Source organism: Trachurus japonicus, chromosome 10, assembly GCF_045865225.1.
Source record: "Trachurus japonicus isolate A0001 chromosome 10, Traja_1.0".
Lineage (NCBI taxonomy): Eukaryota > Metazoa > Chordata > Actinopteri > Carangiformes > Carangidae > Trachurus > Trachurus japonicus.
Genome location: NC_140916.1, coordinates 22,787,130 through 22,815,125, shown reverse-complemented (window position 1 = coordinate 22,815,125; position 27,996 = coordinate 22,787,130). Strand labels below are relative to the sequence as shown.

General features: G+C 42.0%; 1 protein-coding gene across 3 annotated transcripts in view; it reads right to left on the bottom strand.

Annotated features, from left to right (window-relative positions):
- Nucleotides 1–1,323: 1,323 nt before the first annotated feature.
- LOC146980038 (glutamate receptor 3) overlaps nucleotides 1,324–27,996 on the bottom strand; it is a 77,235-nt gene continuing 50,562 nt past the window's right edge. The window contains exons 6-17 of one of the 3 annotated variants that reach the window (XR_015036928.1): nucleotides 27,237–27,398; nucleotides 26,265–26,432; nucleotides 25,766–25,870; nucleotides 23,577–23,681; nucleotides 21,477–21,683; nucleotides 18,395–18,768; nucleotides 17,672–17,870; nucleotides 10,048–10,295; nucleotides 9,148–9,262; nucleotides 6,188–6,302; nucleotides 4,474–4,721; nucleotides 1,324–3,129 (exon numbers count right to left, since the gene is read on the bottom strand). Coding sequence is in view for 2 of the 3 variants with exons in the window: in XM_085790118.1 (XP_085646244.1) it covers nucleotides 4,476–4,721; nucleotides 9,148–9,262; nucleotides 10,048–10,295; nucleotides 17,672–17,870; nucleotides 18,395–18,768; nucleotides 21,477–21,683; nucleotides 23,577–23,681; nucleotides 25,766–25,870; nucleotides 26,265–26,432; nucleotides 27,237–27,398 (1,929 nt within the window). In the remaining variant the exon portion in view is untranslated. The remainder of the gene's footprint in view (nucleotides 3,130–4,473; nucleotides 4,722–6,187; nucleotides 6,303–9,147; nucleotides 9,263–10,047; nucleotides 10,296–17,671; nucleotides 17,871–18,394; nucleotides 18,769–21,476; nucleotides 21,684–23,576; nucleotides 23,682–25,765; nucleotides 25,871–26,264; nucleotides 26,433–27,236; nucleotides 27,399–27,996) is intronic. The other 2 variants (XM_085790118.1, XM_085790119.1) reach the window with 2 other exon arrangements.

The window sequence follows — 27,996 nt, the reverse complement described above, 5'->3', positions numbered from 1 at the left end:
AAGAGGCAGCGAGTAGAGAAGCCAGCCCTTATAGTCGCACAGTTCAACACATGCAAGAAGTGTGTGGTGCCACAGAGGGGGGTGATTAGCTGTCCTCTGCTGGAAGGAAACGCGCTCCCCTGCCCCTGTGATGAGACACTTCTGTTCCCCATGTCACTGTCTGGATGAAAGGCCTCATCCTAGTTGCTTGTTGCCTCTTGTTTTTTCCCCATTCTCTGCAGGACAAACGCTGTCGCTGTGACGCCCTCTTTGATAGGTGAGTAAACTAATTCCAGACAATGGTCTCATGAGCATCATGTGCTGCAGTGCAGTACAATCCTCGCGCACCACTCCCCCATATTTTCTTGTTCCTGTTTGAAAGTCCAGGCATAACAAAGAAAAAAAATAGCTACACAAAAGAGAGGCAGTGAAGCAAAGGAAGAACAAAAAAGCAATATCCTTTCATGCTTTGTCAGAAATGGGTTGTTTGGATCGTACAGTAGCATTTCATACAGAGTCTGTTCCACAGGACTGGCGCAGTGAATAAATCCTGAATCATAGTGTATGCATCCAAAAATGAAAGTGAAAAAAAAAACACACACACACACACACACACTGGTCTTTTGCCATGTTTGTTGGATTTGTTATTTGAGCTATGGCAGGCTGGATCTCTGGAAGGAGAATTCATTTAACCACACAATGCAGTCCCAGAGACCAGTAAAATGACACAGGCCGTCTGGGCAATCTATTGAGCATTGTGCTGATTTACTGTGTATGTGAGAATTTACACAGTGGGAATAAGGTTTAAATGATTAATTGTCTCTTTTATTTGTGCAAATCCTGATGAAAATATCCTCCATAAAATACTGTTTTTGAGCTTAAAACCACTGCAACGCAACGCAACAACAGTGTGCAGTTTGCTTTGTAAGCAGTTGCTGGTTATAATAATACATTATTGATTGTCACAAAGCATCTTATAAAAGAGAGCACGGGAGAAAGATCACATGCCAGATAAAGCCGTCAATGGAGCCCTCAATCAGTGGATGCACAGCAGGAGAGCAAGACTGAAGCAGATGGTGCTTACTATTGATCCAAAACATGCACACATACTTCCACAGACTAACGGCTCAATATTGGACTATTATAGGATAAAATCTTCTCTTTGTGCATTTGTCTGCAGGGGGCTGCTCAGGCCACTGATACTCCACTGGCATCATACTGGAGTTTATGTTTGTGTGTTTAACCCGAGGCCCAGACAATCTCCTGTAACTCCTGCAGGCCACAAGGAAAAAAGTCGAACATGTTCAAGTGGTAGATATGGCATTAACACAGACACAAGGACCTCTTTCTGTACATTTTATTTACAAAATGTATTAAAATTCTCTGTACAGCGCCTCACTAATGAGGTTCAGCAAATTATGCATGCATCTCTTGCTCTTTTGTACCCACTACTATGGCCGGCAATTTTCGTTTTTGCAGAAGGTGAGGTGTACAAAAAAGAGGAAGAAGGTGGAAACTGATTTACAAAAAGAAGAACCAGGGCTGGATTTCTAACGTTAAACCTAAAGTCAGTTTGTGAGTAGCAGAGCTCGTCAAGCATCACTGATTTCACATGCAATTTCTTAGAAAAAAATGAGAAAAAAAAACAAAGAAAGGAGAAAAGGATAAATCAATCTTTCATCACGTAGTATAAATAATTCTCATTTATCTAAATTTACACATTTCTCAAGGTGTTCTTTCTTTTTTCTTCATAAGTCAGTTTCTTTTTTCATATAAAACTACCTGCCCATAGTCTCAGGTGATTAGATAAGTATCTTCCTAAATCCTATGGAATCACAGTCTGTTTGAAAGAAAAAAAAATATTACAGCAATATGGAAATGTGCTAAGCTTCAGGACTCTCCCTGGTATAACCTTGTATAAATCTATTTTCTGTTGTATTCATATATTTTTCATTTTCATTTACTAAGTGAAGTCACCAAACACGGTAATGCTCATTAAAAGGAAATCAAATTAAAAGCAAACCACAGCTCATTGTAAAATGTGCAATTGTGAAAGAAAACAGTTAGGTAATCCAAAATTCTACAGTTTAAAAGCCATTACTGTTATCCTTTAATTGGATTGCAGTTAATCTACAACTGAATTACCCTTTTTGTTTGGTTTTACTTTCATGTACAGAAGACTTGAATGACTCTAAACTCCAGGGAAAGACTGTTTGGAGCAGCAAACCTTAGTGAGTCGGTCGCTCCTTTGATATTTTACAAACTCTTTTTTTGTTTTGTTTTGTTTTTTTAAATCAAGCATGAACACCTTGCTTTACACACTTTTTTTGTCATACAAAACACACTCTTGGCAGTATTGGAAGTGCGAATCATGACCTGGTTCTCTAGTGCACGAGAGCCAAACCAGATCATCTTCTCATCTTCGTGAGTCCCATCAAACGTTCAGAAGACACAAGACAGCCTGGCAGCAGCAGCACCAGAGTTTAGAGTACAAACGTCACACTCGTCATTGTTTTTGGGCTGAATGGCATTTTACTCCAATAAGATCAATCTGTCTGTTTTAAAACAGGTACATGGTCACCACCAGTGACTCTCAGCAGTATAAAAGCTATTCTCTAATAACCAGTGTCTTACACTGCACTGAGTAGATCTAATAAACTTATATGAACACATATAACCAGTGAAAACCTGGCAGCAGAAGGATGAAGAGTAATCTGATCATAGTGATTACAAGAAACCAATTAGACACTTGTCATATAAGATTTGTCGTCTGTCTGGCACTTCAAAATGTGCTTAGGGTTGCAAATGATGGCTTTAGTTCTCTCATTCATTGTAACATGTCTAATGTATTATATGTATAGATATATATTCGTTTTTTTAATCACTGCACCATTCTTCTGTTTTGTATGAGTTTCAAGCAAAAAGCAATATCATTGTGAATGAGTTGCATTGATTGGACTCAGAGTTCCATAAGGCACTGAGAGGAGGGAACCGCATTGGTTCTTCCCATGACCAGTCCAGTTCAGTCGTGTCGTCTTTGCAGATTATCGTGCCATGTCCGCGCCAGAGGATTTGGCTTGGAGCTCAATCCCCGTGATCCTGTCTTTTCATAGTCACAGTTGTAAGGGACAATGCAAATGTTTCCTAAACCTGTGTCAACATACAGAAAAAGAGCAAACATGAGGTTTATGCCAGGAAGAACTCACATCTTCATACTGTGTGACTCACTGTTGGCTGAAAATATTTGACTTTGAATTTGTCAAAATGAATAAAAAAACAGTGAATGTGGTCAGTTTAATCAATGTGTTTTGTTTTTTAAAAGTGCCTGAAAACATGGTCCTAAATCTGAACTTCATCTAAATAACAAAATTATTTCAGAATAAATTTGCACCAATCAGATTTAAGATCTGTTCTTTATTTAATCAGAGTTTAGCACGCAAAAATTCAGCTCTGCTTCATCAGAATTGTGTGGGTGTGATTAGACTTGATTGATAGCAATGTAAACAAACGACACACCCACTGTCACCAGCTTCAGACTATTTATGTGACATCACTTTTTCCCCCGAACACGCCCTACCCACATCAAACCGGTTAAGAATGTGCGGACAAATAACACCAAACACAGAAGTCACTCATGTCAAGAATAAAAACTTTTCTACTTTGGCACAAAATCACTTGTCAGATGTTGATGGAGAAAATATGTTTTCAGGGCCCTTTAACTTCTGTTGCTCTGTTGTACAGCTGCTTTCTGTAAACAGACTTGTCACACTTTTGGGTTTAACTGGAAGCACAAACATGCAATTAATCCAACCAAACTCAAGCTTAGCAGTGGACTTAACTATGGTATGGACCTCTTTGTTTTGTGCAATGAGTTTAGAATTTCTATATAAAGCTATTTTTTGAATTTCCAGTTAAGTCTGGCGGTATTAAGTGGCAAATGAGCTTTCATTGGAAATACAAAATAAGTTTCGACAGAAGAGTCCTAGGGCTCTGTAGCAACGCAGCTGTTACAGCTTGTTCCGCTGCCCCCAAGTGGCAAATAATAAATAAATGAAAAATAAAAAACAAAACAATAACACAAACATTAAATTTAAATTTGAGGTTAGCCCCATGGAATTCCTTTTTAATTTGGGAAACAAACTCTGTAAAGGTAATATATTACACAACACGCTAGATGCTAATGTCCTCCATTGTCCCTATACAGCAGTTTGTTGACACTGCAATACACAGAAGGTTCAAGACTGTGTTCTTTCCCTCATGTAGCCTGAGGCACTATCCATGAAGCTATACGTTACAAGGCACAAACTACATCTTAGTGTTTTGTGTTTGGGTGGGCATGCGTGTTGTGCAGAGTCCAACATGACAACCGTAAACAGCCACAGCAACACATACAAATGAATTATTTACTCCTAACTGATATGACAGGAAGCTAAATGATTCATCGCTCACGGTAGCTCGGGGGAAATAGTGTGGACAGCAGGAGAACTGGCCTACCTCTAGATCTTAACGCTCTCGGTTCCGTATACGTTGTAGCCTTCTCTGTATGTGGCAAAGTTCTGGGTGTTGGTCGGGGGAGCCGGCTTAAAATTCTGGGCATTCTTGGCCAATTTCAGCCGTTTGGTTTCTTGTCGTGATTTATAACAGAACTCTATCAGAGCCACCATCATGGCCAGCCCCAGCCCTCCAACCAGAATATAGAAGACACCAGCCACATTGCTTAGGCTGAGAGCACTTGTCTTGTCCTGGGGGAAAGTGAATAACATAGTTAAGAGTTTTGCAGTGGTGCAAATGCAGCAGAACAATAAATGCAGCCTTCAAACTGAGCCTGACATAGCCTTGACTTTCAACAGTGTAACTGCTTTAGCAAATCGTCATTATCTGCCTTACTGATGCTATAGATTATGCATGCTAACAGCTACAAGCAACAAAAAAAGATTTAAGATGTCATGAGTTGCTAGGGCTATAATTTTGACTGAACTGATTTTCCTATGGTTGTCACAAAGTCATGAGGAACTTCAGACTGCCATAGTGAAACCATTCTCCACTATGGAGAAAGAAGCCAACTCTTAATGCTCTGTCTGTCTGTCTGTCTGTCTGTCAATACTGGTGAATGTAGAGTTTACGCTCCCCTGCACTACATCTGTGTTGATATGGCTTCTGCTCTTGACCATGTTAGGAAGCTGGTCAGTATCGCATAGGTCGACAGCTCTGAAAATCCTCTCTCATCTTTTTAAAAAATCCTCTTAGAGACATGTACGTATAACTCTCATGGCAACATTGTCATACAGTACAGTCAAATTCATAGTAGATGAATGATAGCTCCATTAAAGTTAAAAAAAGCACTAAAGATCAAACCATTTTGCTGCTGCTTACCTACCAAACATATTCATTAAAAATTTGTTCATTAGAGTTTTACTATTTGCAGTTTTAACCCTATGAGCATGGAGATACCCGTAAAGCTGTCTACATCCCTAAAGCTGTGGTCTGAGGCTCTGGCTATATCTCAGAGGGTTAAATAGTGGGTTTATTACATTCCTTAACTTCTTGTAATGTGCAAACAGAGCCTCTAACCTCAACTCTGAGCAGCCACAAGATATTGGAGGACACCCCACGGCGTTCTCACCGCTTAGAGAAGTTGGATTTAAGTAATTCATCACAATAAGAGGCATTGCTTGTTCGTCACACCACAGGAAGCCAAAAAATCTAATAGACACATCTCAATGCAAACTAGTAACAACACAAATAAATCAAATTTTCATTAACAGTTTGGTAAATAGAAACAGCAGCATAATGGTCAGAGTATCATGAATGTCAAGAGTGAAAATGAGCAAAAATAGCATTTATCAACAACTGTTAACTGCTGTGATACAGCTAAAATTGTGTAACTGAAAGGCACTTTGGCAATTTCCCCTCAGCATTACCATTACAGTTGTCACAAAAAAGAGTTTGTATTGCAGTAAAAAGTGACTCATTTTTATGGCATAAAAGAAAAAAAATGAATTTGGGGAAGCAGTGCCATGTGTTAGCGCCACATAGAAACTGTGTTACAGTTATGGTGGCAGAAAAACAGAAAGACTAAAAAAAGAAAAAATATGTGTAGCAAATAAACAAAATGTACACTATAGATGTTAGAGAAGTTTTGTCTTGCATATGAACAGTACGTCAAAATGCAATTTGGAATCAGTACAAAAGACCTGCAGCGACTGACCTTACTTCCAGAGTCCTTGGTTCCACATTCACCCTTATCGTACCACCATTTGTTTTTCAGCTTGTCTAAGATGCCTTGTTCACTGAGTTTCAATACTGCAAGGTTTACAGGAGTTCTTCACGTGGGAAATAACATAAATAACATTATATTATGTTATTTTATGTTATTCAACTTTTAAACTACTACATACTTTACAAAGCGATAAAGCAGGGCTCCTGGCTATGTCAACATCACAGAGAGCAGGCATTCTACCTATTACCTTTATAACCCCTAGTCTAAAGCCAGGGCCTGCCCATATCGCTTTGAGTAATCGGCAGACGCTGTTAGCGGGGCGACGAGCAGGTACTCAAAGGTACGATCTGCAAGTCTTTGAATACCAAACAATACCAGGTTACATGGGTTCGGGGGCAGATACTGAATCACAGGGGCTTTCTGAACACCATTTAACAAGTCCAGTCCAACAGGAGCTTTGTGTTAACAAACAGAAAACTCTACCTTTGTATTTCAACAACATCGGCTTAGTCCTGCGATTGCTAATACTCCAGTTGCTACAATGACAACAATCAATTTATGAGGTATTAGAACCAATTTCGTATTTGCCCAAAAGTGAGAGCGTAATTAATTCCTAAGTGTTCTATTCCAGCATATTGCTAAGAAAACCTTATCTCCCAATTATGCCAGATTAGTGTCAGATGAGTGTGTCCAAACCAAACTGCACAGAGCTGCAGGAAAGAGCTCAAAAGTATCAGCGGAATAATTCCTCTCACATTCGCCTGTAGCTGCACAATCATGTCTGACGCAGCTGTTTCCTGCCGCTTGATATGTGTAAGAGTTATATCACGACCTCCAAATACTGCATGTCAACATAAATTATCATAATATTCTATTGCACGAAATTACTTCCCCCACCCAAAAAAAAAATAAAAAATTCAAGCCAGACAAAAGATGATACTTCGTAGTCATAATGCGATAGTGGATCATTTGCGGCTCAGGTCAATCTTTCTGCGAAAGTGAAAAGCAAATTGGAAGCAAAGAAAAATAGAGCATCAATAAATGAGTGACCTGACTACTCCCTGGAAACAATGTCCCCCTAGGGGATCCATGCAATGCATAATGCACTGAGAGAAGATTACACCACTGTATATCCCTCATAGCCAATCTGAGGAAACGGACTGTGAAGACCAGACCATTGTCTTGGCTCGGAGAGACATTGATTAACAATGCAATTACCCTGTAACATGCTCTGTGTCTGAAACTCAATCTAGGCTTTGCGGTGTTGTGCCTGGGGGCAAGAGAGAGCTGTGTTAACTGTGTGTGAGTGGGTGTGTATGCAGCCATGTGCATGATTATGTGCATCTCCTGTTGTCTGTTGGAGCATGGAGCTGTGAGCCGGACGGGGCCAAGTGGTGCACTGTTTGGAACATGAGCGCTCCAGGCCGCTTGATTCCACCATATCGGGGCCTTTCCACTGAGTCCTGGAGAGCCGAGACAAGCCAGGACACAGACAGACAGTACATACCTGTGCATGATGACAGCACAAGGGACAGATATTTTCAAATGGCTCCTGAGCAGAGCTCTGAGTAGCACAGGGAGGCCTCCTGAACTCAGTGTCTACAGAACATGGACAATGTTAGAAATACAGACACAAAAGAATCCTTTTGAGAAATGAACCCCAGGCATGTAGTGGGACATTATTTGGTATGTGAGCCTCTTATGGTGATGCTATTTTAACAAAGTCACAGCAGCTTAACTGTTCACTGTGATTTAGGCCAATATATGACGAATGACACTAAGGGTGTAATTATATAATCTGCCGTCCACGGGACCTTGCAGCTTGTGTGTAATCTAGCCAGTTATCTGACCTATATCATCACATGCGTGCTGACAGTGTCATTTGTCATTAAATTGACCTGCATGCTAAAGAATATGATGCTAGTGCCTTGTATGTAATCTAGTGAAAGTAGCACAATGCTTCACGTCACGTAATCTAAGTAACATTAACACTAAGTTGTCACGGGTGAGTGGGGGTATCACACTCGGAGCCATTAGCTCCCATAATGGAAAAATCATTCATCATCTAACCACAGAAGAAGAGGGAGAGATGTGGTCAAAAGGGTCACACCAGGGTTATTAATGGGGTAGGAAGTGCATGTAGTGAACTCAAACCACAGGTGGTTTATCAGATGACCCATTAAAAATGAATCATGAGTCTTTTGTTTAATTAGAATTCTCACGTTTGCCTGTAATGCTTAGTCCCCTCAAGACGCCGCTGTTCCCCTTGCTTCCCTGTCGGCCTCGGCTGAGCAGCCATTTTGAGGTTTTTGCCATTAAAGGAGAATTTATCATGTTGGCTTTAGAGCTCATGGGTCCGCTGGTCCGGTGTCATGGATGTGAAGCAGCTGTGCGCTGAAGTACTGCAAAGCCCTCTCTCTTACAGGATTAACGAACTTCACCTTCATGAGGGGCGGCTGGAGGTTACGGCCTTTTCTGCACATGGAACACTCTCTGGCGAACTACGTTGAATTACACGTGTGTGACTTTATTAAGAAATATCTGACACTACCCAAGCCGCCTAACAACTGAGGCTAGGTGATCTGCCCTTCAGGCGTGTAAGGATGAATAAACAAAGCTCAACCTTTCACAACTGCAGGGCAGCCACATTCCCATTACCATCAAACCGTAGCAAAACTAAACCCATATTAGTTCTTATTTGCAGTAAATGAACACTACAGTCTCAATAACCACCAATAATAGTTTTCTGTTGGCTAAGCGAAGGCTCCTTAGTTTGATCTGAGCTGTTAAACCGCCTGGTCAGACTATCAGTTAATTAGGTAATCTGCCTTGGGGCAGCAGCAGGTTGGCTGGGATGGACAGTTGGTTTGGTTTTGGTTGAGTTGTTGTAACAGCCTTGCCGATTACTCTGCACTATGGTACCCGATTGTGGTGACATCGAGGCTGACCTTGGAGTCACCTCCCCCGCTGCCGCACTCTCCCTTGTCGTACCACCATTTGTTTTTCAATTTGTCCAAGAGGCCTTGCTCATTCAGTTTTAAAACTGCCAGGTTAACAGCATTTCTTGAAACGATAAAACATAACTTGTAAGAAAATGCACAGGTCCGTGAGAAATCTAATGCAAAGTAATAATTGAACTAAGCATCATAATGATAGGTCATGGTAGTGAGACTACCACTGTCAAAGCAGGGGCTTATGCACAGAATACTATCTGTTAAATCAGAATGGTCTAGGAAAGGACAAATTGTTTAAGAATTTAAGGAATATGGAGAGATAAAAAAGGCTAATATAAGGTAAAGACAGTGTTAAATCTTGGAAAAGGTGGCATGAAGGGTTACGTAGTTCAGAACTGAAGTGTGCGGGATGGGGACACTTGTCATTGAGAAGAAAAGTAACAACAACAAACATCATGCAATTAACATTCGTCACAAGTGACAGCGCAGCTTTTAAAAGGCTAAATTGAAAAACCATTGAACTGTTAAATTAAAAGTGACAACACAACAGTCAGGTAGGACAGCACACGGGACAGAAGGAGAGATCGAAGGAGAGAGAAAAGCAACAGTAAGAGAGACATAAAAATGAAATGACTGTTAGCTTTAGCCTTATTGTCTGGATTTGGATTCCTCTGCGGTTAAATAGCAAATCTATAACACATCTATAAAAAAATACTTAAAAACATTAATTATCACTATAAATCATTTGTATCCAAGTGCACTGAAAGGCATACCACCGTTACCTCTGTGTCCATAACAAAACAAGAAGAAGAGAAGAGAATGATAACAGGGGGACATCAGGGTAGGTGGAATACTATAACAACATGGAGGATATTGTTATATTATTCCACCCACCTTAATGCTGAGCCTTTGGGCGTCGCCACACCGTAGCCTTTCGAGTCGAGGTTCCCGCCCACTTTCATGGTGTCGCACGGCTTCCGCTGCTCGATGTACTCGTTCATGGTGGACTCAAGGAGAAAGGCGAACTTGCCCTTCGACTTTCGTACCCGGGCTACGCCATCGGGTGTGGTCTTAACAAACACTGAGGGCTCAGCCGATTTCATGTATGACCACATCTTCTCATATACTGCTATTTTGGACCGCTGTGCAGAGAAGAGAGGGAGGAGAGAAGTCGTTTAGAATCCCGCACGATACACATGTTCAATGGAGTTTGTTGGATTTTTGTGCTTAATGATCATTTCATTTAAACTGGCATCATGAAGTATTTATAGACATCTCTGGAAGCAGTACTGTGATATCTTTAAATACTTCCCCAAAATACAGCTGGTGGACTTCTCCAAGATCATGAAGTACAAGAATTTACAAAATCCATTTCTCTTCATCAGTATAAATGTACAGTACTGTTTGAATATTACGTTGCAGCTTGAAGCTCAAATTCTCTGCACTGAGTGTAAATGAGGCTCACACATCACTTATACAGCAAGTAATGTCATGCAAAATGGGTTTTTAGCAGAAACACTAGTATTTGTAGACTTGATTATGCAAAAAATATGTTCAGTATTTAAATCTCAGTGACAGCAAATTGCAGGTAACAAACCTTTAAAGGGAAAAAGTCTGGGATCAATTTGTTGAAATTCCAGTCTCAGTGAATTTGAGCTTTGGTTTATAGTCCTAATTTAACTTGTCGAACCTATTACAGACATTCATTTCAACAACACTGTCCTTAATGTAACATCTCCACTCTGACTCAGAGGCAATGTGCAGAAGAAGCAAAAGAAGTGAAAGAGAAAGCGGGCTACACATCCACAAGGCAACGCATCACAAAATGACACAGATGAGCATTTTCCCAGCGCCTGGGGTCGGGCTTAGTGAGCCTGTGAAATCAGGGGGAGTTGAGCCCTATCTATAATAAGCATCAATTAAATTATTCAATGCCGCTGGATTTATTTTGGCATAGGCATTTCATACTCTGAACAGATCCTGGTCCAAGCAGTGATGAGCCAGTTCCTGAGTGGCACTGTGTGGACCACTGAAGACTGGATCCCACATAAAAAAAATTATGCTTCCTTTTAGGTAGGGCCAGAGAAAAGACGAAGGGGTTTGGATGGTTTTCAAGAAATGGTTGAATCAAAAGCCCTACTGTCAGGCAAAGGGTTTGTGAACGGAATATGGACGAGCTGTTGATATACCAACATCTGTCTGAGATACTTCTCTGTGGCCTCCTATTTTTAATCTCACACAATCACAACTCATGTAGCAATCGTGCTGAAATTATTGTTTCATATAACTTTGATGTTCAAACAATTGGTTGAGCCATTTATCAAGCAGCAAGATTGTCTACAGCCCAGCTAGTGGTTCTCTGAGGCTTAGCCACAGTGATGCTTTGAGTTAAATGCCAATGTCAGTAACATGTTCATGTTTAGCAGGTATAATGTAATATTTTCACAATCTTATGATGTCATTTGGTTGGTATCTGGTATTTGTTCATAAATCTAGTATTGCAGAGAATAAAAAATGTCACACTTTTTATAGTTACACCACTGGTGTTTTTTGCTATAGTGTGATGGGTAAAATTTACTGCTTCCAGCTTCTCAGATGCTTTCTCTGTGATCCTCCATATTTGAGGACATTTTATGTGTTTGGATTTTTAAACTGATTGTGGAACAAATGTGAAGCTCTAAGCTTGGCCTCCAGGAAACTGTAATGGTTATTTTTTACGGTGTTTTTACATTTCGAGTATTAGTATAAATACCAGGCTCTGTGACTTTCAATATCCAAACATACTGATTAGTAAACAGACCCATCACTCCCTTGAATTGGTAAAAGAACATATTCACCTCTAATGCTCTAATGCTATTAATAAACAAATGAACTATCCTTCACCTAGCAAAAGTGCTTGACTGCCTTTATGTAATCATACAGTGTGTTTGTCGGCATCTGTCACAGAGCATCAGGCCAAGGGTGAGGATGAGATGAGACAGCTACATAGAGAAATTAAAAAGTGTGAATGATGAATGTTCCCGGCTCCGATGAGAAATCCTTGAAGTTGAAGGGGTGATGTTTGTTCTGTTTTGATGCTGATACACTGGATGGGATGGGTGAAGGGGGCAGTTAGAGACAGATGTGATGTTTTTGTTTACGATCTAGTTAAATCTGTTCATCATGGAAAGGACACTAGTTTGGAGGACAATTCCCCCAAAGGCCCGCGGCTCATCTGCTCCGCTGTGAGAAAGCTCCGGACGGCTCCTCAAATGAAGAGAAAAGAATGGATCTGGGCATTGATTACTGACGACAGAGTGTGCTGCCTCAGTGCTTTATGAAGTCAATTGATCAATATAAGAGCTGGGACGAAGTGCGACCAAAACCTAAATAGGCCGATTCCAGTGCAACTACAGTCACCAGTGAGATGCTTAAAGCAGATTCTGACAGAGAGAGAAAGAAAAAAAAACAAAATAGAGTGAGAAATCCCAGCAGGGGAACAGAGATATTTGATTATTGACTGCCGGCACACAAACATGCATATTCGCAGAAATACAGACACGCACATATGCACTACACACACACAAGCCCACCATAACGTATTGAAAGTCGACTCTCATCTCCTTTAAAATGTAATCACTCACATTACAGTCGGCAGAGGTCATTTAAAATTCAATTAGGAAATAATGACTGCAAAAGTCCATCATCAATGAAAAGACAATTTGTTGAGTGATTATATACTGCCATAAACACAGATTCATACATGTAGCTCTCCTTCACACCATATAATGGCCCTGTTAGCACAGACTGCTGTATTCAAAATGACCTGTCAGACGATTAACAAGAAACAGCTTCATTTATAAAGTAAAGGCAAACACGGCTCTGTGTTGGTGAACTTGCAAACGCCACGGCCCTCCTCCATTAAATGCCTTCACATTATACTCAAGTAGTCATAACGTTGCTCTATTCATAATGAAGTACCCAAATAGCTGAACCCAGGCAACCCTCCTACCTAAGCGACACAGTTACATCATCTGTGTAGGTGTTCCTCCTGCAAATCCGTCTGAAGCACAGAGCTTCCCGCTGTCTCGTAACAGTCATAAAGACAAACACAGGTCTGTTGTTCCAGCCTGGTGACCTGAGAGGAGGGATGGCGAGAACAGGACTTGCCTTCAGCAAGACAAGGTTAACCCAGAGAAAAACTGGTGGGGGTTTATTATTCTTCTGGGGAGAACACTTGGAAATAATACATCCAAATTCCACAAAGGTGAAGATGAAGGTCTATTTTATAATCAATATGACTAATAAAAAACTCTCTCTTAGCTCTACTTTAGTCTCCACCAACTCTTAATATTATTTAACAGTGAAATGAAACTTGTTACCATGATCACCAGGGAGTAGCTAATTTTTTTTTTTTTTTGCACCTTTGACCTAAAAATCTCCTGCAGCCACTGAAAATGACACTATAGGAGCAAAACTTACTGACATAGCTGTTTTGAGCAGATGTCATCTAGCACAGTGGGATTTAAGTACTAATGCTTGCAATTTACTTTCTACCTTTAAAAACACAATTAGTTGTGGCCTACTTTAGTTATGTGTTTCTTTTGGAACACAACAAATAATCAGCATGACATTTCTTTTTTGACTGGCACCTACTGTTTCATCAAAAGCTGTTTAAATTGACCTTCAGTCCACTGCTGGTTCCTGCTGCCTTAGCATTCCTCACTTACAGGCAATCTGTACACAACCTAAAGATGAAATGCTCGTATTGAAAATGTAAATCTTGAGAGACACCGGTGTGAACAAGGAGATAGACATGAGGGATTTGCTCTGTATTTTCAAAGATCATTAGCAAATCTGTTCTTCAGGGGGTTTGTTGTTCCAGTAATCAACAATGTCATTAAAATGTTTGAGAGGGAACAAGTGATTAAAACCCAAAGTCAAAGAAATTGCCCTCTCCTCTCTAAATAACCACTTAATCTGTATTGATTCTGAGTTACGCAGCATTTCCAGACCTCTGTCCACTGCCCTTCGAACTGCAGTCTGTTTTTTTTATTCTTCCTTTGGCATCGCAGGCTACTTTCATTATAGCTGCTTCACTGCTTGTACATCTAAATGCCATCTCCAAACACCCACCACTACATTTCCTTCCTTCCTTTACTCCTCTTGCATTTTGTTTGTGGACATCACCACTTTCCCCCAATATCCTGTGTGCCAGGACTACCTGTATCTCAAGCATGCAGGAATGAAAGTTGAGGCTCTGTGGATGTACTTTGTCATTGAAGTGTCACATGCTACGCCCTGAATACCAATTGCTCGTCTTTGATGCCTTTGCTGGACTCCAATAGCTCCACTCGCACCTGCTGTTGCTGCTCATCTAAAGTTCGACGAGGCCCTGCGAGGACAGCGCTTCCCCTCAGAGGTTACGCCTATCTCACACAAGTCTATCATCACTTTTGTCAGCTCTCCCTTTTATGCAAACAGGCTCTAATCTTTATAGGAGCCTCCCCTTCACGCAGCACTGTACTGAAACACAAAGCGACAAGAGCTCAGGGAGTTGTGCCACAATGTGTTGCGTATGATTGCGGGGCAACCTAAGGAATTCTTGTATAAATCTCCTTGCTGCCTCGTCTTGATGCAACCCTGGCTACGTGCAGGTCTGCTCCGCATAAAAATGCTACTTATTAAACCTTGTGCTGGACCATGCCGGAGCTATAGAGTGTCTGAGCCACAATAGATGAGACATGAAATTGATTTTCATGCATAGTAAAACGCATTGGCGACTGTACTCAAGCTGTTGTTCCCATCTCCACCACACCTGCACATCACTAAGATGCATGATGTTTGCTGCTGAGGCTGTGGGTAATGTATAATCTTTTGAGAGGAAGAGAAAACAATGCTGTGGTCTCATTTCTCTGCGCAATTATCATTCCTTCATTGTTACGCTGTTAAATGAGGTGCATGAAGGGACAGCAGTGTGGTTGTCTTTGATGGTCTCACCCCAGTCTTTACACGTAATTAAACAGCCACATCAGCCCGTTTTATCATCTCATACATTATTATGATCCGACTTCTCCTTCGATGTGTATTTTAAAATGTAACTGAACCGGGCCTTTTTGATGGAATAAAACCTCATCAAGAGGATAAACATGGCCTCACTGGCTCAACTCATCATTTTCTAATCATACAAAACACAAATATTCAACTGACTGCATGAAAAGATCCATGACAGGTATTAAAATTATGAAACAAACCACAGTGGTGCAGTGGCGCATGACAGCTGCTATGCTGGGGGAAGAGCAACACAAAGCTTGAAGCTATTCCACATTGTCTCAAGGTAAAGCAACAGACAGGTTGGAGGCAGAGGAGAGGAGAGGGTGCCCAAACAAGCAGGGTTGTCTGGGGAAGAGGAGCCAAGAGCGGGTAGAGCTGCACTGCCAAGCGCCTAGAGCCATTCAGGCTTCCTCTGGGCACGTCAGCAGGCTCCCAGGCCAGCTGTCCTAGTTGGTTGTGAACAGCAGAATCGAGGCTTTCTGAGGGATTTGCACTAACACCACTGTCTTTGAAAATTCCTCCACAGCTTCTCTTCATTCCCACCCCCGAATGAAGACACACATGGTGATGTGAATACTGTCACTGTCAGGTAATAAGCCATATGTCCAAACCGTCAGTTTTTCAGCAGCGAAGAAAAACCGCCTCAAGGAGGAGACAGGAAGACAATCAGATAGTTTACCTGATTTCAAAACATGAAAACTGAGGTGAAGGTTTTTGTAGCTCATTATTATGAACCATATTCATGTTACACTATCTCATTTTCTCACAATCTGTGCAGAAAGGGAGGAAAATATTATTTTTTCCCCTCATCATTTCTGAGCTCGTTCTTCTTGTCAGGAAGTTTTGTAAGATAAACCAGGTGAAATCATGAAGAATTAAAGACCAAGGGTGTCAGAGATGATGGCATATGTCTTGTCTGAAACATTGGACTTGATTTAAAATTTCCAGCTGGCTGATGCCGTATGGGTCTAATTAAGCCTGAATGTATTTCCTGAAAAACAGATCTGAAATAGAACTTGAACTCCTATTAATCAGTGTGTTTTTTTCCTTGTCAGCCCTCTACAGCTTTAATTAAAAGTCCCTTGGAATAGCGGTTCACACATGTCATTTCCTATTTGAAGACGTGGGGATGTAAGTAGGACACTCATTACACAGAATACAGGAAAACTGTGACTCCCCGACCACCTCTTAAGATTGTTCTACCAGAAGACCTTAGGTGGCTCCTTTGTCAGGCTGAGAAACCTGGAAATCTGTAATTGGCATCCATCATGTCTGTGACACAGAGACATATACTGTATATACACCTGTGTTGCAACGCTGATGAAAGGGAAAGTGATGACAGGCTTTGTGAGGTACGGTGAACTAAGAGTTGCTGTCATGTGCCATGTTTCCCGGGATGTATGATCCTCTCAGTGTACAGCCTTTTACAACCAGCTCCTAACAGTTAACAGACACAAGACAAAAGGATTTTTAATATCAAGTTTTAAAGACACTATCTTGTTCTTCTTTGTCTAAAAAAAAAACATGGATTTGATTTTACATTTTGTTGTTCTGAGCGACTCAACCCAGGGGTAATACAAATGAATTGCTCTTTCTGCCAACAGGCTGCAGCTGTGAAACATATGAATTGTTTCTCTCCTGCTGATGAGTAATGAGGGAGCGTAAGATAAAAAGACTGTCATATTGCCTTTTCGTCATCGCAGGCAGAGTGCAGTTTCATTAATTTCTTTTTCAACTTATTGCTCTGCAAATGCAAAGGATAGGACTGTCGGTGCAGCCACGCCATGAGCTGCGTTTTCACAGCAGAGGGTTGATCTGCGTTCAAGATATGCAGCGCTCTTTAACTTCTGCATGTGGCTGCTTTTTAGAGACTAATCTACTTTTCGCTTCAGATTTTAGTTAATTTATGACTTAATTGCCAAGCTAGTCCCTCATGCCGACGGACATATTGCATATTCCATCTGAACCATCTTTCAGACTGCTCTGTTTGACCTACAGGGCTCTTCTTCATCAGGTCCAATTTGCCAGCTATAGCCAGCTCGCTAATTATATTTCATGAGCTGACCCTTCTGAGTTTGAGCCTGATGTGGGTTCTTTGATTAGCCTCCTGTTTTTATCACCTCTGAGTCGTCCACGTTGTTATCGCACTTTCTGCTGACAGCCCCGGTGCCTCAAGGTTGCACACTGCAGTACTGCCGCATAAATTTCACGTTCATGTCATAAGAGTTCAAGATCTGCTTCTCTGTCAACATGCCTCATTTGGAGCAATCTTGTGCAGGTCAGGAGTGCTGCACTAAAGGTACACAATGGAAAAGCTGCAAGGCGGAGTTTATCAAGGACACGGAGCAGTTCTTATGATTCAACGTGCCTGAGTGCAAAGTGTTTAGGCTTTTGCATTGTTTGCCATTTGAAATGAAAGCAAATGAGCCACTGGCTTTTTTAGTCAGCTGCTGAGTTTGTGAAACAGTAAGTTGGCACCACTCACCCTAAAAAACTCTTTTGTGGAGCCTGAGTCCAGAGTGCCGTATGCTATCTCTGTCTGCTTGGCCAGGTCTTCAGCGCTTTCTATAGGAGAGACCATCCTCTCCACTGTCAGGAAGGCAGCCAGGTTGGCTGTGTAGGAGGAGATAATGATGAGGGTGAAGAACCACCACACACCACCGACGATACGGCCCGACAGAGATCTGCCAGAGAGACGTTGATGACAAGGAAAACAAAGAATGTAATTATTCAGTGACATGTGGCGCCTATTGAACCGCTAAGATCTACCAGTTGTGTTTGCCTAATTGCATCAGTCAACAGAATTTCCTTGTAAATCGTTAAAACAACATGGTACTGCATCAGCGCTCTAAAAAAGCTCATTTCCAAGGAAAAAAGCAGCAGTTGTTTAAAAATGTACTCTACTCTGAGTCTTTAATTGGCTGTGAAACAATCAGGGTCAAAGATCACTTCCTAGCCTGAAGAAAGTATTGATGAAACCATTTTGTTGATGATAATTTCAGCATAGTAACTGACAAATTCATTTACACATACAATATAATAGCTGCACTAAATGTGAAATGATTATAGCATTACATAACAAACAGCTAAAGGAAGAGGACAGATAATGATTGAGTGGTTTTGGTGCACTTTTTATAATATCCAGTATTAATTTCTTGCTCTGTTCTGCTCTGCTGTTCACTCCTGGTTTCTATTGGAGCTGACCCACCTGGGAGAGATGTCACAGCCCTGCTGCATGAAGGCGCCCAGTGAGAACCAGAGGGAATTGAAGATGCCAAAGTCATTGGGAGGATCAGGGGGAGTCTGGGGGTCTTTGGTCTCGTCCTGTTCCTCGAGGTTCCACTCATAAGGACTGAACCGACTGACCAGGAACAGGACCACGCTCACCCCAATATAGGCAAACACTATACACATCCAGATCTCATAGGCCAGCGGGTCCAGGAAGGAGAAAACGCCAGGCTTGGACTTTTGGGGCTTCTTTATCATAATGGAGATGCCCAAGCTCATAAACGGCTTGGAAAAGTCTATCACCTCCTCTCGAACCAGAGTAATGGTGAGAGGTGCAACAGCTATATCTGCTCTCTGGAAACAGGGACATGCACAGTGAGCATTAGTTATGACCTGTGTGAGGAAAAAGTCATTTTACATGTATGTGTGTGTGCTGGATCTGAGCTGGAGAGGGAGCTTAAAACAATCATACACATTTTACATATGATAAGAAATAAGCCAGTGACGATGACACTGGAGGGCAGGCTGAAAAAAAAGACACGCAAGTCAAAAAAAAAAAAAAAGCAGCGTAGCATAGACACCGTGTTATGACCCGGGATGGCAGCTAATACATCTGAGATTCACACAGTAAAATTAATGTGATCTTCCACTGGAACGTGGCCACGTTAGGAGGTGAGAGGAAGGAAAAAGCTCACGAGGGCACTGTGAGACTTTAAGAGAGCCAGCTTGGAAAAAATCCACCAAGGCAGATGGGAGTTTGAGTCATGTTTGGCCAAATGCTTCCTTAATCAGGACTAAAGAAGACACAGTGGGGCAAAAAAGAAAAAAAAAAATTCAGCTCTACAAGTTTTTATTAAAACTGCAAAGTAAGGACTTGTCTGACTCAGCCGTTCAATAAATGCCTTGTAACTTAAAGCTGGGATAGGCACTAATTTTTTGGCATCAACAGGCAAAAATTCCATAATCACCTTTCAGCATATTTTTAATTCGGTCGGTGCAAAGAAGACATCTGCACCTCCTCCTGGCTCTGTTCACAGAGTTCAGAAAATGTAGCCTGGAATGAGAGACTTTGGCCAATCACTAGTCTTTTCAGAGCTCATCCCTACAGATGGACACCTGTCAGTTTGGGTGAAGCTTTTCAGAGATAGAAGTTCTGCTTCTTCTGGATGGGCAACGGGCCTCTAACTTCAGTATGTAGTGATTTCCAAATGTGTTGTAGTTGTCAGGTGTGCATGTAGATTTACCACAAAGGCAAGTCATGAGTGGCTATGCTAAATCTTGCTAATAGTTTGTCTATATTGTATGTAGTGTGTGTTTCTTTTCTAGACTTCTGCCTACCCCAGCTTTAAACTTCAGAAGAAAAAAATGAGGAAAAGTACGGTAAGTCCTGTCTGGGTGAAGTTCATCACATGTCATACAGGAGGCTGGAATTCCCAAACACAGCTTATTCTTGCATTAGTGAGATTTTGTTTTTCAAGCTGTTTCTCTTTATCTTCCTCCTTTACTCTGCTGCTTCAATCACATTATATTATCAAAACACGTCCATGGAGGTGGCGCTGCCTTTTTAGAAATCACAATGGGTTTCTTTGTAAAAGCAGAAGAAAACAATTAATCACATTAGACATTGTTACTGCAGCCTGTGTGTTGATGTGATTAATTAAATAACTGCATCCTCTTCAAAGGAGCCACTCGGTAAAGGACAGCTCCTTGGATTGTGCTTATGTGGAAATCTAGAAAAGACCGAATTGAAGCAGCACAAGGCAGAAAATGTTGCCTACAAGGTCAAACTAGGAGCAACACAAATAGACCCAATAAACACAACTGTTTCCTTTGTGCTGTCAACACAACATTGTGAAGGGCTATAACCATCTAATCCTCGTGCAGGCGTAAGCAGCGCTCAATCAATGGTGAGGGAAACAAAGCAATAAAGAGCGGCCTCGGGCCTAACCTTTAAAAGACAACTAAAATCAAATTAATTTACTGATCAAAAGGTCAAAATGTACAAAACTATTAGTCCCGGCCCACCTGCTGTAAAACTACAGGCCTGGAAAGACTTGACAGCGACATGATTGGGGTATTTTTTTCATCTTCCATCTGCAGGGAGTGGACTTTTCCCATTTGAAAGATAATTTGGTGGCGATAGCACATCAAACCAGGCAATCTCTCAGGCTGATAGTTGGGAAATTGAACAGATGAGGAAGCCTTACCCTCATGCATTTTGTATTTGGCCCCTGTTCAACTATTGTGGTCTCGGAGAAAGGCGAGAAAGGAGTTAAGGGGAGGGTGCAGTGAGGTGGGGAGTTGGGGGAGGGGGGGTAATTTTGGAATGCTTGAGGTGTTGCGAGAGCCTGAGAGCTGTCTGATGTAAAACACGGCATGACCCTTCGCTAATGTGAGAGGTTCAACCTTTATGGAGCACAACACATATGGATCTTGTTGTTGCAAACCGCAAACCACCATTTAGCTGTTGATTCTAAAGCAGATTTTCTCAGCTGCGAATTTACAATGTGGCATATTCATCATACACATCAAACATTGAACATAATTACACAATCACTTCAAAGGCATACGATTTTTCATTCATCAAAGTGATTACAGTGTGTTTGCCATATGGACTCATTGTTTTCATGTACCTACCTCTGTTTCGACTGTAAGAGAGGGAGAGCGAGAGAGAGAGAGAGTAAGAGAGAGAGAGAGAGAGAGAGAGAGAGAGAGAGAGAGAGAGAGCAAGACAGACAGAGGGAGAGAAAGAAAGAGAAAGAGAGAGAGAGCTTTCTAGGCTAAGCAAGAAGGATTAATTGCAATGAACAGCACTGAGAAATGATTTCATTTTCTCCGTCTCAAGATGATCATCAACTCCCCAATGCTTGAGGCTGCATTTGACAAATTCACTCACAGCTGAGCTTCCTGAGACAGCATTAGACTTTGAACTGTGGGCAAGAGCTGATGAGTTCACAATGGGTTGGTGATAACCTTAAGACAGAAAAATGAGATCTCCTCTCATGTTGAAGTTCCTTGCAAACTGTCATGTAATCAGCGAAATCAAGGCTCCCAGTACTCACCCCATAGACCAGTTCACCCACCATCCCGTTCCACGTCTTGGTCTCGGGGTCTCGGGCTCCGTACTTCCCATCCATTACTATAGACAGTTTGTACTTAATTCCAACATGTTTGGCAATCTCAGATGCTAAATCGACGCAGTAGCCTTCATATCTGTCATTCCCCTCCAGATGCATATAATTTTTCTTGTACATCACATAAGGAGCTTCCTGTTGATTCAAACACACGCTGGTTTATTCACTCCCATGCCCTAGCATACATTCAGTTAGACAGAAATATGCTTACATGCACTCATATGTGCCCGTGCATACACACACCCACTCACACACCCACACACGCACACCTCCGCACACACATAGGTTCATCCACACACACGCAGAGAGATACAACATAGTATAAGCTGCTATAACCACACCCATGCAGTCATGCGTACAAAGATGATGCCCTGCGAATGCACAAATATGCACTGATAACAGCAGCATGATCATGTGGTCACCCTGCTTTCATCAAGCTGTGGCGGCCAGCAGACACCGAGCCCAATGCACCCAACCCATTTTGAGCCCAAGGGTGCTACTCTGTGGCATAATAAAGGAAGGTTAGAGGAAGGGAGGACACTGTTTTTTGTTCTTTTTTTTCATTTGTGTAGGAGAAAACAGAAGGCCAGAATGAGTTTTATCAGGGCTGGGAGTCATTGACAGGCAAGGTGTGGGTCAGCTCAGAGGTGGGTGGGGATGGGAATGGGGATGGGTTTCATAAGTAAATGCCAGTGACAGGAGAGGGATCAGAGAGTGCCCATAGTATCTCAACATATTCAAGCACATTGCACCAATGCGCAGTTAAAGGCTGTTTCATTCCAAAATAAATAAATAAATAGAAAATGAAAGGATAAATAAATAAAACAAAACGAGCTGTTATTTACTATCCAGAAAAATGCAAAAAGAAAAAAAAGGAAAAAGAAAAGAAAATACTCCATAAAAATAATAATTACATCAGGAGATCACGAGCGTGCTAGTTTTCCTCTCCTTTTCAAAACGCTGGTGCAGCTTGTCTTTTCTCTTACTGAGCACATCATCATTATCAAACAATAGGACCGCTCAGGAGAGCAGGCATTGTCATTACAGCCACACACAATTAGAGTGCAAGTAGGAGAGCAATGGTTTGTTTGTTCTGTGCTGAACGTATCCCCTCACCTCCGATTCCACTGAGTGTTTCCCTCCAGTTAACACGTGTTTACCTCCTGACTGTATTTCTCATCCAGAAATGTTAAATGTTTCCTCTTGCTATTGAGGGACACTTCCACGCGCCTTGGAATACAAATGAAAACCTAGCAGCGGATAAACACCAAAGATCCTTATCGTTTTCAAACATTATTTTTTATCAATTTAACATGTTTGTTTCCACTGAATCAGACGCTGCATCAGGTAATTAAACAGTCAGTGAACTAAAAACATTTAGTTGAGAACAATTACGAGCAAATAAATCTATCATTTTTGTTTGTTTTGCATATTTTGGTCTGGGACAACGCCCAGAAAAATATCCTCTTCTACTGTAGAGCACTGACTGGAAGTTATACTTCAACACAGAACACATGAGGGGGCAATACAAAATAGATTGGAGAGGCATAACAAGGGAAAACACCCCACCTTCTTATTCCTACACCAATGCTGTTTATTTTGCTTTGCCCAGCTTGAAAAACCATTGCAGTATTGTATGGTCCTGCAGTCATTCTTCGGCCAGTCTATCCCAAGTGTCATTGAACATTTACTTGATGAGGACAGACAGGTCTACTTACGTATGCGTTTGTATGCGTTTTGTAATTGATGGAGTCAACCATTATCATATATACCATTATTGTGATGTCACTGCTACGACAGGCCACTGAAGTATGGAAAATCAAAATGCTTTGACACCCACACGGATACAGTTGAAACACTCCCCCGGTTTCGGATCGACTGTTTCAACGTGTAGTGAGTGGATGGAAAGCAACGCAAAAAAGATGTGGTTCTACCCGCCCAGGACAGAATGTATCACTCATTGGAATCAACACCATGACCTTGAGTGGCAGAATACGTGAAACATTTAAAACTGCATGGAAAGTGTACCATAATAGTAGTGACCACAATCGTTCGATTTTCCACTGAGGAGTCGTTGGAGACCTGCGGGTCCATAATATTTACAAATCGCGTGTACTCGTTCCAGTACCCAATCTGCGAAAAGAAAACAGCGGTTAGTGGCGCATTCCAACCCACTGACAACACTGATGTCAGTGGACATATAGCAGGCACACTTCAATGCAAGGCAGGGAACTGCCATGATGCAGGGCTCATTAAAGCAACTCTGGATTTCCCACAGGCCCGCCGCCTCTGCGCTAAAGTTCGACCAACATAGCAGCCAATGAGCAGAATACTAAAATGACAATCTGCACATGGAATAAAGAAGGATTTTATACTACATTTTTGCATTCAACAGGCAGTTAGCGCCATGATCAAAGATACTATGAGAATATACAACGGGTTTTTCATGATCAAATAGCCAAACATGCGGGAACTGAGCCGCATGAGCACTCGCCAGACAACTTCAATCCCTCCCACCTTCAGCTTCTCAGGTTTTATGGTAAATAATTGATATTCAGTCCTATGAACTGCATACATGTTTAATAATTTAGCATAATATTTCAGTGGCTCTACGGGCTCTTCTACACAGTCTTGCCATTGCAGTTGCTCTGTATTCTGCTGTACAGATGCTTAAGTCAAACCAATGTCAAGTGTTTGTTTGCCCATCTGAAATAATGGCTGCTCTGGCTCACGATGAAACGTGTTGCATATGTTGTTGCCAATAGTCTAACTGTTGCTGGCTAGGATTTTCCCCCTTCACATCTGGTCCGCATTTCTTTTTTTTTTCCTTTTCTTTTCTTTTTTTTTTTGCCTCAGATCTTTAAATGTTTGGGCCAGACAGGTGTACAACAATGCAGAGTTTTTAAACACCAAATGGAGGCGCTAGAAAGCAGCAAACTTCAGCTCCAAACTGTGGTCACAGTTGTGGTTGTAGCTGGTGCACTTGCCAGACGGGAGAAAAACCCCGAATGTTTATTCCCAGCCCTTGTCGGACAGTGATATTTGAGAAGCGCTTCTCTGGGGGGACGAGGCTGTGGCGAGCTGTGTCATGGAGTGCTGCTCCAGAGGCAAAGTCCTGATCTCACCCTGAGCAGCTGGGACAGATATCAGCCCATACATCACTGGTGACAGTCACAGCTAAGAACCTTCATCCTCTAACTGTCACCAGGGTGACTGGGGGCTCCAGGTCCTGACAAACGGCTGCCCGGCCTGTCTCATCTTCCCTCTTTCCCTCACTCTCTTTCCCCCTGACCTCCTTTCTCCCACTCACTCCATTCCTCGCTCTGCTCTCTCCTCCTCTGTTTGACTGTGCGGGGATGGCTGTAAGGGCTGTGTGATGCTAATTGAAGTGTGGGAGGCATGCGGCATAATCACATGTCATATCAGACTGAGCCCACACTTATCCAGCTAACGAGAAATTCACAGCTGTCTCTTGGAACCCGGTGAGGTTATGAAATAAAACCAGAGGTCATCATATGGTACTGCTTATAATGTGAATGTACCGCTGGGAATTACCGTTTTGAAGAGGAGCCAGAGGAATTCTTGGATCCCCTTTGCAGTAATTGGTTATTTGAATGGTAATTACTGTCAGGAGAGGACCAAAAATCATTTCTGCACTATCCCACGGCACAGAAATAGTCTTATATCATTCTTTTGATAGGACAGTTTTAGCTATCAGATCGCAGGCTGTGTGTGATTTGTGGGGCTTGTAATGCTTGGCATAGCTCATCAGTGCTGCTACCTAACAGAGGCAGAGAAAGGCAATCAGCATTACTCTGCACTGTCCTCTCAGCCCTGCTGGTCCCACATGACTGAAAAAGCCCTCAGTGCTTTAATAAATGGCGGTATAGAGGCCTGTTTGAAAATCTTTCCCTCTGTCACACGGTGACACACATTTCTCTTGCAGCGGTTTAAAATGATCGCACGGCATTGGTTCTGGCACGCCCAAACATGTGGCTAACATTCATGGAGTCTTGTTCCCCAGCACAGATGATCGATAAATCATTTAAAATAACAAGTTGGCCGAATTCCACAATTTTGACAATAATGAACCAAACTTTGATCTGTGCCAGCTGTTAGCTGTGTTTCGATAAAGAGCAGAATTTTGTTTTTTTTTATCCTGTCTGGATTTGACAGTTGATGGATGAGAGCTGAAAGAGGTCACCGCTCCGTCTTACCTTCCTCGGCCCACCTGTTTTCATCTCATAAACATCTATAGTGTAGTTGGTCCTCCGGCCGTAGTTGTCAAACTGGATGTTCCCGGTCATACCTTGCACTTGGACCTGCCATGAGGGACAGACAGACACAGGGGGGCGGGTGTAATAGCCATCATTTTGCATATATAGCTGGTATTAAGGTGCTTGTGTCCATGGAGCAACTGGAGTGTGTGCTGCCTGTTAATCAAATGATGAACTGGATACGCTTTAATAAAAGATGTAGTTTTATGGTAATGAGGGCCTGGATTTGAGTGAGCTCTGTGCAGAGATATCTGGAGGCAGAGGGAGGAGAACAGCTCTGCGCTCTCTTCCCTTCTCTCTGTCACTTTCCATCTTTATCACAGTCTCGCTCCCTATCTCTGCCTCACTTCTTCTAGCCTTTTCTTTAGTTATCTGCTTGCCTCTCTTTCTCTCTCTCCCTCCCTCCCTCCCACTCTTTTCCCCTTCTCCCCCCTCCTACCGTTTTGAGAGCTCTCTCAATGTCGATGCCTTGGCTCCAAGGAACAGCGGGATTGGCTAGACAGTCTCCGGCGCTGCCACGGCGAGAGACATCCACACGTTGGCGCCGCAGGTACCTGAAGGCCTCTGCTATCACCAGGATGGCATCATGGGTCAGAGCTGAAGTGTACTGTACACACCCCCCCAAAAAAATAAAATCAAAATAAAACAGCAGGACACAGAGAGACAGGAACACATTGTGGGAGGCAGAAGATAAGATAAGATTACTGTTTTTGTAACTTTATATTTTCCGGTGACTATGTTATGCTCTGGGAGGACTAGAAATAAATAATGTAAACCACTATGGATGAAGCTTTTATATAAATACATCATCTTTTCAAATCAGTTTACAGTGTTTGTTTGCAGTGAAATGAGACAATCCCAGGGGACACTGGGGCTGAGTGTATGTTTATTTTAGCCACCAGGTTGGACCAGTGTGGGTGGGTTGGGTACAAGCTCTGATGCACTGCTCATGACAAAAATAGTTTGATCAGACAGATATGATTGGAAAAGCTGGGACGCCTCTGGATCAGGATCTCTTTCAAAACTTTTAGTGCAGAGTTATAAAGAGATAAAAACATTAATGTGCAGTTTTATCTCCCAACTTCACATGACCTTTTCACCACTGAGGGCTGAGCCACTTGTTTGTTGACCACTGCACCATGACAAAATCTAATTAAATGCCATTCAAAATCAATTTCTTTCTTGATCATTGTTTAATTAGATGTAAATTGAGGCTGCGATATAACCTTGCCTCGCACCGCCTATCAATATATCGATCGCTGGGAGGGATGCAAAGCAAAGAGGAGGAAGGAAGGGGTGGGAGGAAGACAGAATGACAAAGGCAAACAGAGGATGAGGGGTGGAGAACACTTCAGAGGGGATGATCGTTGTATTCTGCATGCACAATGAAAGGCCTTGTAGGGGGAACTACCTTCAGAGGAGCGTTTCGAGCTTCTGGGAATTCTCTTTCATCCAGCCGCTCCCAGCGCTGCATAAACTGCTGTACTATCGGGTTCTCAGGGTTGACTATCTGAAACCCTGAGATGTTGGCTCCACCGGCGAAGACTTTGTCCAGACTCACATTTGAAAATCCCTGAGTAAAACAAGTGAAAGGAGGAAGAAAAAAAACTCATGCACCTTGTTTTTCTTTGAGGGTTTCTTTTTTTTTTTTCAATATAGCCTGTGGCAGAGCACCACAAAATATTAGCAGCTATTCTGGCAGTGTGCTAGGTGCATTTTATTATGAACTCTGTGCTGTATGAGAGAGCGACATGTGTTTGCCATTACACTGAGGCAAATGTTTCCCTTCACGCTTTGCGGTGTAACCTGAATTCATTCACAGATAAACAACCTGCAAGTAGATACTTTACTGTTTGTTTCAGATCATGTAGAAGACAAAATATTTTACTTGAACCAGCTAACCTACTTTCATTCAGAAAGCTTTGCCACTAAAAAAAAAATTCTAATGCATTTCAAAACCTCTGCTATTCCAGCTGCCTTCAAATTTCCTTCTTCACCCTAGAGCCACAACATGAAGTTTCTTTTTATGGTCAAATTGCTGTTTTTTTAAAAGTGCAGGATTGTGTCATGTCGTGCAAGGACGTGTGTCTGGCTCCTGCATAATCACATCTTCTAACGCCAGGGAAACACCAGCAGGGGATGTGCAAGTGGGATCAGGGTAGGCCTCCACT